The 18,481-nt window shown below is 41.3% G+C and overlaps 1 protein-coding gene across 1 annotated transcript in view; it reads right to left on the reverse strand.

The window, feature by feature from the left end:
• plxnb2b (plexin b2b) overlaps positions 1-18,481 on the reverse strand; it is a 99,654-nt gene that overhangs the window by 19,314 nt on the left and 61,859 nt on the right. Inside the window, exons 8-21 of the mRNA XM_083972955.1 lie at positions 18,366-18,477; positions 17,694-17,805; positions 17,190-17,291; positions 16,415-16,510; positions 15,693-15,780; positions 15,172-15,353; positions 14,312-14,460; positions 9,935-10,043; positions 8,938-9,074; positions 8,321-8,497; positions 7,045-7,138; positions 3,667-3,870; positions 1,563-1,742; positions 303-439 (exon numbers count right to left, since the gene is read on the reverse strand). Coding sequence (XP_083829081.1) covers positions 303-439; positions 1,563-1,742; positions 3,667-3,870; positions 7,045-7,138; positions 8,321-8,497; positions 8,938-9,074; positions 9,935-10,043; positions 14,312-14,460; positions 15,172-15,353; positions 15,693-15,780; positions 16,415-16,510; positions 17,190-17,291; positions 17,694-17,805; positions 18,366-18,477 — 1,879 coding nt within the window. The remainder of the gene's footprint in view (positions 1-302; positions 440-1,562; positions 1,743-3,666; positions 3,871-7,044; positions 7,139-8,320; positions 8,498-8,937; positions 9,075-9,934; positions 10,044-14,311; positions 14,461-15,171; positions 15,354-15,692; positions 15,781-16,414; positions 16,511-17,189; positions 17,292-17,693; positions 17,806-18,365; positions 18,478-18,481) is intronic.

Raw genomic sequence — 18,481 nt, forward strand, 5'->3', positions numbered from 1 at the left:
CTCGTATTATCTCATAGTGTGGTGAATGTGCAGGTCACAACTTGTCCACCAGAGCGTTTTGGAGTTGTTGGATTGTGTATTTGATGAGGGAAACCAAGAAATCCCATTAGCCTCCGTAGCGTAGCTCTGAGCAGCTCACGGCTCTGCTCCGCCGTTCTAAAAATAGCTTGCACCGACAAATAATAACGAACCTACTACTAAAACTATAGGGATTATGGCAATGGGCCAATTTGCCAAAATGTTGAACTATCCCTTTAAAGACATAAGCATCAGTGAAATCAACCTGACATTGTTGAACTTACCTGTAGCAGTAGACAGAGATGGCAATGATCAGCAGCATGGGCACAATGACAGCAGGAATGATGATGTAGAGAGACGCGTCGTTCCTATTCTCATATTTTACCTTACCGACCTCCCACTCCCCCTTCCCAAACTTGATCTGTGGAGAAGCACAGAGAGGGAACCTTGTTATCTGCACAAGCTCTCAACATTTCAGCCAGAAGAGTTATTCAGGTGTGTGTTAGTGGTAAAGCTACGACAGTGTTGGAGAGGAAACGGGGGACTGGGGAGAATCTGCATAATTGCATGCTGCTCTGCTAAAACAGCTGTGGGACCTTTCAGTATTTTTAAAGTGTGGGTCTAGGTTCAAGTTGATGGGGCCCACATTAACTGAACAAATGCATGAATACACTCAGTTTGCCCTTCATAATCAAGGTTTTTCTGTGTAGGTATAGGTTGTACAATTCAAAGTGCTGTGGTGTCGCTTCTTTATGCAGCACACAGCCACAGAAATAAAACAATAGTTCACTTAGAGGAATTATCCAGAGAAGAGGTTACAGTATTCATCACAATCATGGCTCGGATTTAATTAAATATAACTATAAGAGCCTGTAGCTACATGAAAATTGTTAAACCGGTGAAAAAAAGGGGGTCTCATAGTACAGAGGACACGCCTAGAGAAATACAATAAAGATTTATGAAGCATGCACACTCTGCATCTGCAAGTTTGTGCACGTGTCTCCAGTGATGGAGAGTGACTCAAGTACAGATACTTCACTACATCACAAAGGGAAACATTATAGTTTTTACCGCACCGCATTTATATGACAGTTTTATTGACTCGTTACTTTACAAATTAGGATTTAAAGGGCTTATAAAATATGATGCTTTAATATAGATTTAACTACCCACCAGAACTGCATACAAGAGACAGATGAGTAATTGGCAACAACTCTGATAATCGTTTAAGTCAACATTTCACAGTCCCAGCCTCTCCTATGCGAGGATTTGCTGCTCTTTCTTCCTAAATAAAGGAGAAATGTTCATCACAATTACCCAGAGTAATTGTGATGAGCATTTCTCACTGTTTTCTTAATTTTCATAAACTAACCAATCAATGGAAAATTGGTTTCATCTCAGTCAGCGACAATATAACAGTTAAATGCTGCATTACAAATGACTGCTTATGTAACAATATACTGATGATATAATACAGAATGACATAACTGTGTACTTTTAATGTTTCCTGACTTATTTTTTTTTATTCACATATTTTTTTTTACTATTAGTTCCAGTAGCTCAGGCCGGGTGTCTCTGCGCTGTCGTCTGGAGCTTGCACGGGGCGTGCTGGATGGCGGGTCCAGGAACAGCTTGTCGTCCTGAAGTGTGTTGACCAGACAGGAAACATCGCCCACAAATGCTTGAGCCTCTTTGGCCGTCATAGCTTTGGCGAATCCACGACCCTGCAGGGGGGAGAGTAACCGTAATGCTCAAAGAGTCGAGACTGAACAACGCAGAGGCGGTGGGGATTAATTACTGCATTTATAAACCATCAAGCATCATATGTTGAGTATTAAAAACATTATTGTAAGCATTTTCATTTGTACAGGGTGGAAAGTTTAGAACAGCGTTTCACTGTTCCACCATGAGTGCCAAAATTAATTAGAAAGATTAAGATTATAGTTGTTGTAAGCACATTTCCAAGTAGTTCCTTACATAAGACACTTTAGGCACAGCTCCAGTCAATCCCACAGCCCTGGCATTGCTGCAGTATACACTTTGAGATTCCACAGCACACTCCTATATCTACAGACATGCTTTCAATTATTCTAATGCAGTCTGGGATATAGGAAAGGTGAAATTAGCTTAGAGTAAACCAGCAGCTGAGTAATTGAAAAGGCCTCAGACCCTTTCCTTTCACAACTAATTTACCTAAAGTGTGTTTACCTAAAGAAACTTAAGGAGAGAAAACCGTGGATCCCTCAAGCTGAAAATAAGTGACAGGCTATTGGAATCTATTAATTGGTTGCGTCAAAGCAACAGCATCAAGGAAAAGGCCTCAAATTCCCAAGTTTCAGCTTGTCACTTGATTTCCTGCTTTTGTCTTATGTGACAATAAACTGACTATGTGTTGGATTTGGAGAGCCAGTCAGACAAACCAAGCTAAATAATATTACAAGGAAAGTATGATTATGGTATTGACTATTGAGTATGCAGCTGAGTGTTATTCTACCTGTACTTGATTTATGGTATTGAGTGTTGAAGTTGAAGTGTTGAATGAGCTGAGTCCCGTCTCTTGGTATGGTGTATTTGGCCAATGTGATTGGTTTGTATGTCAAATCTATGTATCTTTTTTTTTAACATACATTGCATGGATTAATGTCTAATCTATGTAATGTATGCTGTTTTAATTGCTTTTATGTATTATTATTAACATGTCTATCCATCTGACGATGAAAACCTCAGCTAATTGGGGCACATTTACTTTCTATTCAGAAATGTTGATTAATGTGCACTGTCCCTTTTTAAAAATAAAGAATTTGAATTTGAATGATATACATTTGTGACTACTCTGTGAAAGCTAGCTGAAATGAATGGATAATCAAATAACCATTAGTTAAGATGAGTCAAAATAAAAAATACAGTAAACTAAATAACCTAATGTTGCTCTCCATATTTTTGCTCAAGTATGACATGCTGAGCCTCATTTCTGAACTTTCCAATAAGATAAGTAATTAATTCATAATGCACTGTTGTGTATTTCTACTAACCCTTATTTATAATCAATGTATACTGTAGAGCAGCTGCTTCCAACCATTTGGCTCTGTTTGCTTAATATGCCTCATCATCATGAATCAAAAAAAGAGATTCTTCAGTATTGGATTGCTATATTTGAAAGGCTTTGAGCCCTGAAGAGGTACAACCCATTAAATAAACACAAATAAACAAAAAGTTACAATTTGAAACACAGAAATGTGTTTTGCTCTGCTATTAACCAACTCTTGCCCCCGACCCCTGGTTGAGAGAAAGGGAAATTTATATCAAGGGATTCATTTTTTATGATTCTAAGAATTAAAGCAAATAATGTTTACTAATTGCAACTTCTAACATAGATTTGCCTTGGTTCATTTGACTTCAAGAACAATTACATTACTGAGCTAAAATAATAAATGTGCTGCCATTTGCATTTTTTTTTCTACACAGTGAAACTCAACCATAATATCAACAGCTAAGAAGTGAAAATGTGGCACAGCAGCTGCAGTTAAGAATGTTTTCCATTTCTATCCCTCAGTCACATAATAACACCATTTGTCTTAATTCCTTCACACAAAGAAGGCCCACTTCCCAGAAATGCAGCATTTGAGGAGCTGTGAGGTCTGCACTCACAGTGACGATGATGATGCTGGCCTCGGTGATGATGTTCTTGGTCAGATTGTTGAACATGGGGTCAGGGTGGTAGTCGAAGGGCTTCAGCTCCTTCTCCCAGTTGTCCAGCTGTATGAACGTCCTGAAGTGCTGACCCAGGGAGCCGGTGACGGTTGGAGAATTAAACTGGATGACCGTGTCGTTCTTTTCCTTGTCGATGGCCTTCTGAGGGTGGGAGAGCAAAATGTCATAATTTAACACAAACAGCAACAAGTATTTGAAACACAAAGTAAAGAACAAGACAAGAAGGAGAATATACAAATATAGTCCAACGTAGAAAACATGGGTTAAAATTAGAAATATGAAAACCAAAAGGAAAACAGTGGGCGCTCAAGAGTTTGTTTTGAAAGAGGCAGTGAATTTGTGGTTTTATTGTATGAGGGAAGCGTGTTTAGGGGGTGGGGTCGTGTGGGGAGAAAAAAAAAAGCCTGGTTTAGTACAATTGGGTAGGTGAAATGACGTGTCTCTTTTCAGTTTCTATTAAAATCCCAATGTGCCATCGTAGAACAGCAGCCACTGATGAATCACAAGCCACGCTGAGTTATTCCTCCTCTGGCTTTGTGTATCTGTGTTTGATTAACTGGACTGGTGGTGATATTTCTGTCATTCTCTGATTGTTTCCATACAAGGCTGACAATACCGTGTGTGACAGCAACACCCTTTAGTCCTACACGCAGTCTATTCAGAAGGAAAAGGCAAAAGATGTAGGGTCGATTGCGTAACGCTTTTGAAAAGTCAAGGAAAACCTACTACAGTTTTTGAGGCTGGTTGGTGTGAGTCAAACGCCTCTTGTCATTAACTCTGAACAGAATTGGGTCACAAATCCATCAAAACGTTTGCTTGTGAAGTTGCTCTAGATTCAAATTAGTTATTAACTAAACCAGGTTGCACAGTTAAAGAAATCCCATACAGTACAGCTGTCACTGCTCAGGACCTGAGTGGGCTCGGGGCCTGAAACATCAACAGTGTGGTCACAATGTTTAAGATCTAATCTGTGGACCTGCATGACATCCTTCCTCTCTCCCCTTTCCTGTCAGCAGTCTGCTATCTCTCACCAGTGCAATGATACAAACAAAACCAGTGTGGCCTGATGGTACTAGATGAAAATCAGTTACTGTACCACGAATGTCTACAAAAACTTACAGTTATATAACTTCTCTAGTTATATTAAAACAATACATAATACAGGTTGAATGCCAGCCTATTTTGTTCTTAGCAGCTTGCGATGCTCTCAGACACATCAAACATCACTGATGATGTGTCTGAGAGCATCACAAGATGTATCAATAGAAGTATAGGTAAAACAATAGTTGTTTTGATAACACAGGTTGAATGCCAGCCCTACAGTGGCCACAGAGCCAGTAGAGGAGCTTCATCAAAATGAAGTAATGTTCAAATCTGTTACAAGACCTGTTACAAACATCAAGCACCATCCAAGACTTGTGTAAACAGGAAGTCACTGCAGCATCACAAAGTGTAACATGTAATCTAACTCAGTGGTTTTCTAAGTGGGGGCCACCAGGTGGTCCTAGGGCAGTGGTTCCCAAGCCCCGCAATCACGTGCAGTCACATGATCACGGCTGTCAATCAAGATGCGCCAGCTCAGGATATTTTTATATGCTGCATTTTATTTGAACTCGAGAAAGTGAAAGTATAGAATAAAGTTGTTTAAGATTGTGTTTGGTGTTTTTAATCATAATTTAAAAAGTAATAATAATTATTTAAAACCCTAACCCCAACCCTCTCTTATCAATTACTAGACATTTCAGGGGACCCCATTTGAATTCCAGGCGACCCCATGTGGGGTCCCGACCCCAAGGTTAAAAACACTGTCCTAGGGGGTCCTAAGCCAATTGGTAAGATGACAACAAATGCAAATAACAAAATAAAATAAAATAATTGTATTTGGGGCATTATTATAAAATCTCATCTATGATAATATAACATATCAAAACCTTATTTGCCATGCTCATCTTTCTAATTGCCTGCCAGACAAATTATCATTCATGACATCATGACCATTACTGTAACTGCTAACTGTTTCAAAACTCAGTGGCTTTGCAAAGGGGGTCCCTAGCCAGAAGATAATGCTATTCGGGGGACCTTGCTATGGAAAAGTTTGGGAACACTTTCCTGGACCAAGCATTATATTGGACCTGACAATCCTTTGTAAATGTAGACTTGGCTTTGTTTTATTTCTAAATATAAACACAGATGTTGTCACAAAAATGTCATTTAAAATCTTATCAGTTAGTCTAACAGCTTGAAGGGCAGATACTGTATGTTGTCTTTGTTAACTCTAATACCTCTTCCTCTAAACAGGCCATGTTAACAATTTGGTTCTGTTGTTTGGTTCACTTAACAACACCTGGCATTCAGTGTGTGTGAAAATGTTGTCACAACACTTCTCTATTCTCTTAAGAAAAAAAAAACATGCTTGAGCCACTAACCTGACCTACAATATCAACACGTTTTCACCACATGCCAGCAGACATAATGACTCCAAATATTTGGGTCCAGTTCAGCGGATGGACTTAAATCAAGAGAAGCTTATGAAGTTGACCAGCCAAGGCCTTTGAGATAACACATTACATACGCTGGTAGTTCGTGGCAGCCAGAAGTCTTTTTCAAATCTCTCCTGTCCCTGGGTAGCACGGACCAGGGACTTGGCCAGGAGTGAAGTGGTGAAGAGCGACATAGTCACATAATCTTCTGCAACCTTAATGCCGGTATTAAATTTAGCCCTTTAAATGAAATGAACAAAATTGCTGCTGCTTAACACCGGCCGGTACACTGGAGGGCAGGCGCCAGCAAGCTGCTGTTTGTAACTCCTTCAAGTTTGCTGGCAGAGTCGGTCCAACTTGATTAAGCTGGACGAGGAACATAAGTTAGATTTTGAGGGATGGGGGGAGGGGGGGTGAAACAGTGGCGCTGCTATCTGCAATCCTACAGGTTTTAAGGATTTATGGTCTAAGAAGTGAAGTAAGGAAAGATGAAGTAAAACTGGCTCGTGAAATCTCACTGATCAGTGGAAGCAGGGAAGTGGAAATGTGCGTCAGTGTGTGTGTGTGCGCGCATTTTGTTAGCGTGTGTGGGCTCAAACAGTTGCAATGCTTCACAGGGTTTGAATGAATCACCACTGTAGTCGTGGGCTCATGAGATGTGGGGATTGATGGACAGTGCCGAGCTGTGAGGGGGGGGGGGGGGCAAATGGAAAAGAAGAGAATTGTAGGAATAAAGTCAGTCAAGAGAAAGAGTGAAAAGCAGAGACATGGTCATTACTAGAGGTGGAGGAAGATAAAGAGAGAAGGATGCTGATAAATAAATGGGATCAGAAACCTCAGTAAATGTTGCGTTGTCTCCCTGGACCTTCATAACAGCAGTCTGGACCAGATCAAAGCCGGAGCCGGTCACCACAATTTTCCTACCTCCACTAAAACACACACACACACAAAAAAAAACACAGAAAAGTGCACATATGAGCATCGATGTGGAGCATTAAGAGAAGACAGACATGGGTTCTTAAATTGCACCAGGGGTGATTTTTACCCGAGATGGAAACAAATTAGTTTAGCCTGCGAGTGGCCTGTCTGTTGCCTGCTGGTCCAGGCTGTGTGTCTGATCACATGTGCCGTAGAGCTTTCAGTAGTAGAAAAAAAACACAGTAGGTAACCGTCTAATGCATCCATTTTCAGGGACCATCAAGACGTTTGTTGCAACATCAAAAGGCCAGCGTCTGTATCGCCTTCAGCCAATCTGCACACACACTCTCAGCCATACTTAGCAACTCTTGCAGGACAGATCACACTTTTAAGAAACTAAAATGTTCTTGGCGTTAATGACCTTTAACAAGGTTTCAGACAGACAGATGTATGCAGTGCAGAGAACAAGACAGGTGGCTTTCAAAGTGCTCCGTTTTCTATGTATGGTACGGTTCTGTTCGACTTTGTCTTCAATGTCAACTGAGCAGCTTTTTCTTTGTCTTGCTTTGTTTCTCTACTCCAAAAACAAAAAGCTCAGCACAAGTCATTCAAGGAGACATTCTTTTATTTGTCAACCTTGGTGTTATTCTCCTATTTTTGTCCATTATGATGACTATCACTCATTCTCCTCATCACCTCTGTTTTTACACATCTGGGAACAACAAACTTCTACATGAAGGATGTAGATCAGTGCAAGGACACAAAGTTCACTATAGCTCCGAAAGCAAATGTTTTGTTAAAGTCTTTTCACTGTGTATAATAAATAATGGTGTAATGTGTGATATAAGTCTTACTGATATTTCAAGATAAATGGGTCTTTAAAAAAAGGAATGAATAAAACACAGCCTTGGGAGAATATATTTTTGCACAGTAACGCTGAACACTTTCATTTTGGGACGTTATCATGTTCACTGTTGTAATGTACACTGATGTTAAGCTGTGTTGTTAACACACAGTTCAGCTGAGGTTGCTCAGTGTTAAGAAGTCTGCTGGGAATCCCAAACTGTTGCAGCAGACTGACCACTCCAGGCAAAATCCAGTCCAACACGCCTCCAGGTAAAATGAAAGTGCTGAAGCATCACACACACTTTGATTAAAGGTAAAAGACATGCAAGTTGCATAATTAAACTGACCAGACAAAGCTTCCTTTGGGGTGATGGTCCAGTATGGTGGGATTTTCGAGGAACTGGAAGGCACTTTGAATGGTTTCTGAGGTATTCTTTCCATACTTCACGGTGACAGGGAGAAGGTCGGAGGGCACCTTATCTGCTTCTCCTGTCCTGCAGGTGATCTCTGCTCCGAATTTCTCCCTGCCGAGACAAGGACATAACTTAGCGCTGGCTGGCTGGAGGAGTGGGGGTCGCACAAGGTCACCGTGCAGTGGAAGTCAACACGGCAGCAGCCTGACAGCTTGTTAAATCCCAGCTTTGCTGCTTTTCTAGCTTGTTATTTTTCCCTTACCTCTGCCTAAAATGTCACTGTGCACTGGTTTTGACAGAACACTTGTGGTCACAACAGTGAAAGCAAATGGTAAAGGGGAAAAAAATCCTGCTTGTGACACCAAAGTTAAGGTCAATTCAATATTTGCTTCAAAAAAAATCAATTTATGGGCTTCAAAGTGAGGCTACTATAGAATTTTTACAGAGTGCAATGTCTGAATAATAATTAGGACTTTTCAACTGAAAAGACTCAACTGAAACGGAACAGGTCTTTGCCGTTTGTGACAATTATTGAGAAAAGAAATCCTTACACAGTGCATCCCACGCCTCCGATGGTAACCTGGACATCATCCCTACTGCCAGTCTCCAGGAATCGCCCAGAAATCGTAATGAGGGTGCCCCCAGCTTTAGGACCTCGAGCAGGTGTCACCGCCTCGGGAATCGGGTTCTGGTGAGGTGGGGGTGGAGGGCGACAAGATACACAATGAATACATACACATCATTCCTCTGCAAGGATTTACAAGCATACACAAGCTCTTAAACACACACACACACACACACACACACACACACACACACACACACACACACACACACACACACACACACACACACACACACACACACACACACACACACACACACACACACACACACACACACACACACACACACACACACACACACACACACACACACACACACACACACACACACACACACACACACATATACAGTGCAATGTCATATAAACACACACTTCCCTCTCACCCTCCTTGATCTCCCCCACTCTATCTGAAACACTCTCACATGCACGCACAGTCGCACACACACACACCTAGGCACCACATCTGCCTCAATTTGCTGAGCAAACAGTTAGGCGGAGCACTCCCTTGTGGGGAAGCTTTAGTGGAGCCAGAGATATGAAAAGCCAGTTAAATAGCTACGCTGCAGCCTGTTAAAGTATTAGAGAGAAAAGGGGAACTACTGCACAGCATCTGGTTAAAGGGGTATGCATATACATTCTGGCTTATCTTACAATGCATTACCATTGTAATATGACAGCATCTAAATGCATAATTTGGCAATACATTAGGATGTTGTTAAATGACATGCACTAGGTGTGTTGTGATAAGGGGCTTTATGCAGTTGGAAGCAAAAAAGCATAATAGAAACCATAAAACAACGAAATCAGCTGAAACCTTTTGGGTGTGATTATTTTCTGGGTCAAAGTTGTAGACCTCCATTGTGGAAGCGCGGTTGAGCAGAGTGATTGTGTGTGTGTTGTGGGTAAGAGAGAATATTTACCCTGTAGGTGAAGTATATGGAGGATGTTCCTCTCTTCCCCCCCTTCACCTCCACCTCCACTTGGCCCCAGCTTGAGCCTCTGCCAACAGGTCCAATCACACACACCACACTGCACAGCACAACATGAAAGAAAAAGGATTTTTCGGGTTAAAGATGCAAATAATAATTTCCAGTGTTGATTAATCAACTGAATATTTTCAAAAGTGATTGTTAATCTAATCATCTAATCTACTGATATCCAGTTAACTATCACATTGGAAAAAGAAGTACAGTAAATGCTCTAATGGGTGAAGCTGGATCAGGAGAATGTAGGACATTTACCTTGGAAAATGAAATGACAGAAATGCTAAACAGGTTAAGATGAGGTTTAATTAACGCTGTTGACTAAGTAGCTATGAATGTAGCAGTGTATGATTTCTAATGCCAGACTGACTGCCTGTGGAAGCTCAGAAATTGAACCCTCTGGGATTTTTTCCCACATTGGTTTATCACGCCGTTTCCAGTAAACTACAGACACTGCAAACATGTCTAAGTTTGCTGCAGTCCTGAGGGGAAAATGTGCTGCTGATGAAAGAGGTCAGCATAAAATGGCAAGCCTCCTGCAGGCTAACAGGTTGGCCACGAGTAGACAATTCAAAATCCAAACTGTAATATGAAGGAATGCTATAATAATGTATATAAATGGAAAAAGTGTAAAAACTTAAAAGAAAGTAAGCATCAACAGGCAAAAGATCAGGCAGCAACAGTCGTCACATGAGCTCCAAAACTGGAAGATTTAAGGGTGAAAAACATTCCATCTGCTCTCATAAATCCTGGTTTATGCCTCATCATGCAGATGGCTGGACAAGAATTCGTCCAAAATGTGGATCAATTCCTGCCAGGTGTCAACAGTTCCCATTAGTGGGCGTGGGGAAACGATGGGGGTGTTGTCTTTTCTTTAGAACATTTGTATGAAGTTAACACTTTTTAAACACTGCTGTTACTGAAGTGTATTAGAGAGAGGTATACTTTTTTTCTCTTCCTTTTTTGGCAACGCTCGGATAATTAAACACCTTTAGAATGAGGTGGAACAGCGCGTCTGTAGCATGAATATACCACTAAAGAAACCTGTGCTTCGATGAATACGCATCATATCGCCAATAATCTAGGCTGTTTGGAAGCTTCAAGGCTGGCCCATTCTGTCATATATAGCTGAGTGATTGGAGACAGACAGCATTTAAAGACCGACATTCAGTAGTGTTCCTCAGTGAGTAGCGTAGAAGCAATTCTTCACCACTAGCAGAAAGAAATGCTGCACATTTTACCCTATTTATCTCACAGCTTCAGTTACATTTAAATTTTCAGACTAAGATTTTCCATTAAAATGATTCATAATGTAGCATTGTTGAAGATTAAACCGATTGGTTACTCAGAAAAAAAACAAACAGACAAAAAATGGTGGGTGTGCATTCAGATGTCTGGTTTTTGTTTACAGTTCCACCATGTGAAGGATGTAATGGAGTGTGCGTCCAGTGAACCACCATAACACTGTGTTCTTCTGGGTCACAAGATGTATAGTCTCCCTTTGGGGAGGACATTGGTATTGGAAAAAAAACCTCCTGGCATATCTCTTTTCATGCAAATGTGTGCCATTCAAAGCTCCCAGTGGGTGTCACATCAAAATTGATAAGTTTGATATATTAGGAAAAGAGAAATTTGGTGCATTGCTGAAGTCAGTGCTTGATCAGCAGATACATGATGAGTCTACATCTTCCTGGAGCAAGTTTGAGTTGAGTCTGACACAGATAAGACCCACGGTGAGGTTATGCCCACGTGTACAAGTTGTGAGTCAGCTGGAAAAATGCTCATTTTGGCATCATCAAGACCCATGGTGAGTCTGTGTCCATCAGGAAATGAGAGTAACTGTTGCTTATGGCTTCGTAGACCTTGGCACTGATTGCTAGAGTGTGAACACAAGGCAGAAATACTTTCAGAGTTTTTTGCTCTTAAGTCTCAAATTGCCTCCACTGGTGTAGAAAAAGACAACACAGAAGGAAATGTGAACCTTTGACGCTGCTGTAATATTTATAGATGTGTTTGCCCACCAGTTTAATGCCTTAATGTGAATTTGAATGTTGCAAATATGGATGATAATCAGTCCACGGAAGAGTTTAAAAAGTACATCTGCAAATGATTCACCAAAAGATGCTAAAAGTATAACTTTAAAGTGCCCGATTGTGAACAAGTTTATCCTAGAATGGCCTAACGGTGTGCTCAGTCGGCAGAGAATATGATATCCTGTGTTGCCTTCCACAGCAGTCAAGTGTGAATGGATAAATGGTGGATGGCCATATGAGGGTTCCTTTGATGAGTGTAAGCTGCAGATGGCCGAAGTGATGACTGACCACAGTAAAGGAAATCTGGCCTGGGATTTCAGATACATGAGAGAGAGAGTGAGAGCTTGGAAGGAAATTAAAGTCTGGCATGAGTGTGGGCACAGAAAAGTGCTGTGATGCTGTGGTGTGTGAAGAGTTGAGAGACACAGCACAAAGATGTGATCTCTTGTCTTTTCTGGAGCCCAAGTTGTGGCGAAAAATTAAAGAGTCCCACCTTAACGATACAGTGGCGAGTGCTAAAGCAGAGATGTATGGGTGGGCAATACGCCAAGGCAAACTTACCCCTGAGAGCCCGCTAATAATATTATGCATTGTTAATCTGCCAGGCTCAGACAAGAGACAGACAGATGAAGACTTCCTCTTTCTTGTTGCTGCCACTCTAGCAGAGACAGGATGGGGTAGGATAGCACTTCCCAACAGGACTTGATCTCCTGTTAGCATCCCAGGGGAGAACATGCTTAATCTTTGCTGCGCCTACATGCATCAGCATGGGTTATAGATATAGATGAGTATGTGGTCCATGACACAGCATAATGCTGTTTAAGAGCTACATCTTAATTTTTCTTCGGGCGATGTCTCAGATTTGTTTGGGCTTTGTGAGCCTGGTTTTGTTTAATTCTTGCTCTTTTAGCATCAGCGCTCCTTCTGTCTTTCTCTTTCATGTTCGTATAGTATATGGTAACACTATGGTAACTGTTTTCTGGCCATTCAAAGAGTCAACACTACACTTCAAGTACCATAGCAAATGATCAGTGATATTATGGTAAGTCGAGGTATCATGACTTTTGGGATTTTGAAGACAAACTTGGATGAAACATTTTAAAAATAAATTTAAAAAAGAAAATAAAAAAGGCATAATGCGCCTGCACGTCATATGAACCAAGAAATATATGCCTGCCTCTAACTGCTCTAGTACAGGGAAAGAAATGCATGTTATGTATATTGTTTAATGAGGGCAATGGTATTACATGAAGTATAAAACATGACGCAGGTTAACATGATTGAATGATCAGGATTTGGTAACATACGGACCAGTGCTGTGGTTCCATGAAGAGAAGTGGGGTTTGTATGGAGTTTAAATACAGCCAGCAGGGAAGATGTCCTTCAGAACCGGGGTGGCATCACACAGGGTTAACTTATATTGCTCATCCCTATTCTCCCCGACCGAGCTCCAATAAATGCTTCTGCTTATCTGGGTCTCCTGAAAATTCTTCCATCACAAGTTAACCACCTCGCCAGATTTCCATCACACACCAGGGAGACATTTCCCCTCTAAACTTCTCTGACGGTTATGTTTAAACAGTCTGAGGCCGGAAGAGGGGGAAAAAAAATTTGAGAGAAAATTAGAGAAAAGTCGAAAATATAAATACAGGCTTGTGCTGCAGAGCTTTATGTTTTCTTCCGCCCTGCCCCTCTAATCATTTCACCAACCCAAACTGTATGCAATGTAGTAAAAACTAGTTCCACCTTAAACAGCTACAACTGTAAATGCTGCTTACACATTATTACATCAGTGTTAAGACACTGACTTACATCAGTGTTAAGACTCGGTATATATAAATATATAAATATAAATATTAGTTACAGGGGTTTGTTTTTTACTTTTGATACATTATGGATATGTTGATGGTAACACCTCAGTTCTTCTGCTTGAGTAGGATTTTGAATATAGGAGCTTTATAAGTAATTTTGTGTCGTACTATTGGTATGTTGTCAACTCAAAGAAACGACCTGAACACCCTCCCTCCACTGCTGTCCCCTTGTAAAAGAGTGATTCTGTTTCTGAATTAACCAGAGTCTGGAGACCTTCAGATCAATACGGTGATATAATGAGCTAATTATAATATACACCCAGGACACCTCGAGGAAAGGCAAAGAACTCCTTGATTATGTATCCAAGACTTAACGGGATGAAGAGCTGGGATAAAACCAGTCCATACACAGTTTGGCCAGCAGAATCCAATAAATAGACAGTGTGTGCACCAAGGTGCGTGACTATTACCTCGTGGAGACAGAGTACTTCTCCGGCTGATGATCACACGGTACTCCGGCTACGGTGATGCTTTTAATATCTTCCTTGTGGATGCCAAGGTTGGAGCCGCGGATGGTGATGGAGATGCCTCCCAGCGTGGGTCCAAAACGGGGGATAATCTGAAAGGGAAGACAGAGTGTGTGGGAGTGGGGTGGGTGTTTATAAGAAGAAAGGATTTGCTAATTTTACAGCAAACGCTGATTTGCAAAGCAGATTTGGCTCCAAATGGGACTCCTCTGCTTTTAAAGGTCCTTGAGCTGGAGCTCTCCAAAATATATTAAAGTAATTACAGTTCTGTTGGTCTGTCCAACCCAACAGAAATAATAATAATGAGTGTACTTTTCCCTTTCAGTGAATGGAAGAGGATGATCTCAAGCTTTACATGGAACAGAGAGATTAAAAATAGAAACTTACAGTCATCTAAAGATAATTGCAGACTCTCCTTAACAGTCACTGGTGACTATTAGTCAATAATGCTGGCCTGCTGATGTACCAGTCAGCCTGGTCATAACCTCCGTTGCATCGACATCAACACAATTACTGATGGATTTTTGTCAATGACAATGAGGCGCCAACAATTAAGCAAGCAAAAGCAAGAATTGATCCAATCTAATAGGCTGCAGACCAGCTCAACACGCCCTCAAGGAGAAACGGACTTTCAGCTGCTCTGTCAACAAAGAGGAGGAAAGAAATATCGCTAATGAAGTTCTCCAATCCAATCACCACGGTCGACACTGTTTCCCTGCTAATCACAGGCCTTTAAAGCAGCTGCTGCTTCTGGATCCAGTGTCCACACTCCACACACACATGACAACTCTGTAGATACTCACATCCGTGATCTGGGGGTCGGGGCACTCGATGCTGTTGGGATCCAGGACGCCTTGTTGAGAACTGCACAGCTTCTCATACACACACGCCTTCTGCTTGGGGCACCACACACAGCTGTACTTCGGGTCTGAGTTCTTACAGAGACTGCAGTCCTCCCTCCCCATGGAGCAGTTGTACAGAGTGACTATGATACAAAAAAACTCATCAGGTGTCTATTGTTGATTCTACACATGATTTTAATTGGGGTTAATGCATTAATAACAGCTATTTCCCAAAAGATGCCTTCGAAAACCAACCCTATGCCATTGTAACATTGTGAAATGTGTGTTAAATAACATGACCATGAGAATAAAATCTAAATGCAGATGTGAAACAGTCATTAGTAATCAATTTGCTGATTAATTCCAATCACTGATCAAAGATAGCTTCCTAAAGTCTAATGGAGGCCACACACACACGTCCTCACCAGTGTGCATACCAGGCATTGTAAATAAGGTCTCCACATTAAAATGTGAGAGCATACCGTTCAGCGTGCTGTCCATCTTCTTGCCTGACTCCTTGTCCTTCACGTAGAAAAGAACATTGGTCTCCGGTGACTTATCGTAGGAAAACTAAGAAATTGGAAGAAAATGAATTATTAATACAGAATCAAGTGATTAATGGCACTTAAGCTCTTCTCGGCAAACAGTGTGGGCTGCTGCTCCCTCATGCCAAAGGGAAAAAAAGGGAAGAAAAAAAAAATTATACCCAGTCTGGCAGATTTTCAGCTGAAGAAATCAATGTTGGAAAAGAACATAGCTGGGGGCTACGCACTGTTTGAGCTTCCCAATCACAGAATTCACAATGTGGAGATGGAGCTAAAATAACTCCAGTGAGGGGAGTCTGTCCATTAGAGGGAGCTATAGAATATCAAAGTGACTGTGAAAACCAGCTAAAGAGTGATTTGATTTATAAGTCTGGAGCATAAAGTCGGCTCCACTTTGACAGAAAGCATGCATATGGAATAAAAAAAAACAGCATGAAATCAAGTAATGCTCTGGAGCATATCTCTGTTCTAAATTTCACTTCAATAATCAAGTCCACAAATCAGCCATAGTTCAAGGACCTGTGCTTAGTGGAGGGTAAATTGGCCAGAAATGACAACAAGCTCAGTAAAAGGAACTAAATCAGCAGTTCGGCGTAAAAGCAGACACACAATCAAGTGTCAAGTGCCGAGTCAAGCTGCCAGCGCACTGCCATACTCACACTGAAGCCACTGAAGGTATAGAAGGGCCCGTCCTCAAAATTGACCTCTTCCTCCACGTTTCTCATGAGCTCAGTGCCGATGGTGAAGCTATGGCCCTGGAGAGCCACACAAAGACACATGGTGTTTTACCCATGTAGCTTTATAAAACAGGGTTATGTCCTTTTTTCTAACATTAAAGAGCAACATATAGATATAGTACATATAAAATATACAGGTTGTACTGATAAACCATGCAATACATCAGGACATATTTTGAAATATGAAAGAGCCACAAAATAAAAGTAATATGAAGTTCTCTTCCTAAAGACATTTTAGAAACTGTCAACACTTTAATTGACTACAAAAGTATGATGAGGTGATGTCTTTAATCAAAATCTGTTTACGTCTGAACTGAAAATGATTTTCTACATAACAACAATAGAGGAATCCAGAAAGGTGTTTGTCTGAAAGTCTCTTTAGTCTGTGTAAGGTGCACTGACAATGGTTCTGCGACCAAAACACAGAACCTTTGTTCTGCAGTTTCTTGACACATTATTTTCACATTCTGTCGGCTTTTCCACACGTACTGAACTGATTCTTTTTTGCATCTGGAGAGTCTCTTGTTGTCAGAGTGTTAGTAATTATTCTGTGAGACAGGAGAGTCTTTTTTTTTTTTTTTACACTGGTTATCCACCAACCGGTTCTCTGTGGTCCTGATACCAAACTTAAGGAGTGTTGCAAAGAGCTGAAAAGCTTTCCAGGCATGCTTTAAATTCTGTGTCTGTGCCGCTTTACCTGGTAGAGATCCAAATTGATCCCCTCAAAGCTGATTCGAGTCTTGTAGCCCACGGGGATCAACACAGGATCTGGATTCTCAAACTGAGGACACTTGGCTCCCTGAGAAGGCAAAACCAAAATCAAAACAAATCAGATCTTCTCACTTTTAATCATTTACGTTTTTTAAATATGCCAACCACTTAACGGACACCCTCATCTGCAGCGACAGATAAGTGTATCGCTGCAACATCTGCTGAGTTGTAAATTGATACCATCCACGCTACAACATTTGTCACGCAAGATGGTGGCAGCTGATACCAGGATTTTAGTGTTTTATTAATTTTCAGATGGGGGAATGTGGATCGCTCAGGAGGCGCTTCACATGTGGTGATGAGATGCGTCTTACTGAACGCCTTTTTTTTTTTTTTTTAAACATCTATCACACACATACAGTACTATGAGAGGAAAGAGTCTGTGACTTGCCAACCTGCTGCTGATGTGTTTCCCCTTGAGGTGACTGACCTGACGGTGTTTGATGATGTGCGGACTGTCCGCATTCTGGTCCATGTCGCTGCAGGTGTGGTCGGCTGTGTTCCACTGACAGCCCCACTGACTGGCCACGCATGACATGCAGCTGGAAATACACGGATAAATACAAACACATAAACCACCAAAACCAGCTTGTGCTTTGTTTCTCTCTCTCTCTCTCTCTTTCTCTCTCTCACACACACACACACACACACAAAAAAAACCTCGCACAAACGAAAATTTAAAAACATGCAAACTCATCAAAGAGCGTCCGGCACAAAAATCCATGCTGCTGACAACGAAATGGATCTCTGCAACTTCACATAAGCAAAGCTCGTTCATCACACATTCCTCAGCATGAAAGAAATGAAGAAAAAGAAATAAGGAGGGAGAGAAAAAAATGGCGAGATCGACTTTCATTTTTTGATTAATGAAAAGGAAACTGAGGCAATTTCCTCACCATGGTAATAAAAGGAGGAAAGAAAATGCAAGAGGTGCATTCAAAACCGCCATGCATCACAATTTACAAACAGAGCCTTGATCTCTCATCTGCTCATGCACGGTGATACATTTACATCAAGGTTGTCAGTTGATGCTGTGTTCAGTGTCACTGGGTATTTTCAGCGAGTGACAGAGCAGAACTGATAGATTAAGAGTCTGACTCACGGTGTGTTTTCGGATTTTCTCACTGTGGCGGCACAGTTGTAGAACTTGAACTCCCGCGTGGCCAGCTCCACCGTCTCGTTGACGAAGATCCTGATGGCCACGGCCACGAAGTCTGA

The sequence above is a fragment of the Trachurus trachurus genome (assembly GCF_905171665.1).
Source record: "Trachurus trachurus genome assembly, chromosome: 6".
Classification (NCBI taxonomy): Eukaryota; Metazoa; Chordata; class Actinopteri; order Carangiformes; family Carangidae; genus Trachurus; species Trachurus trachurus.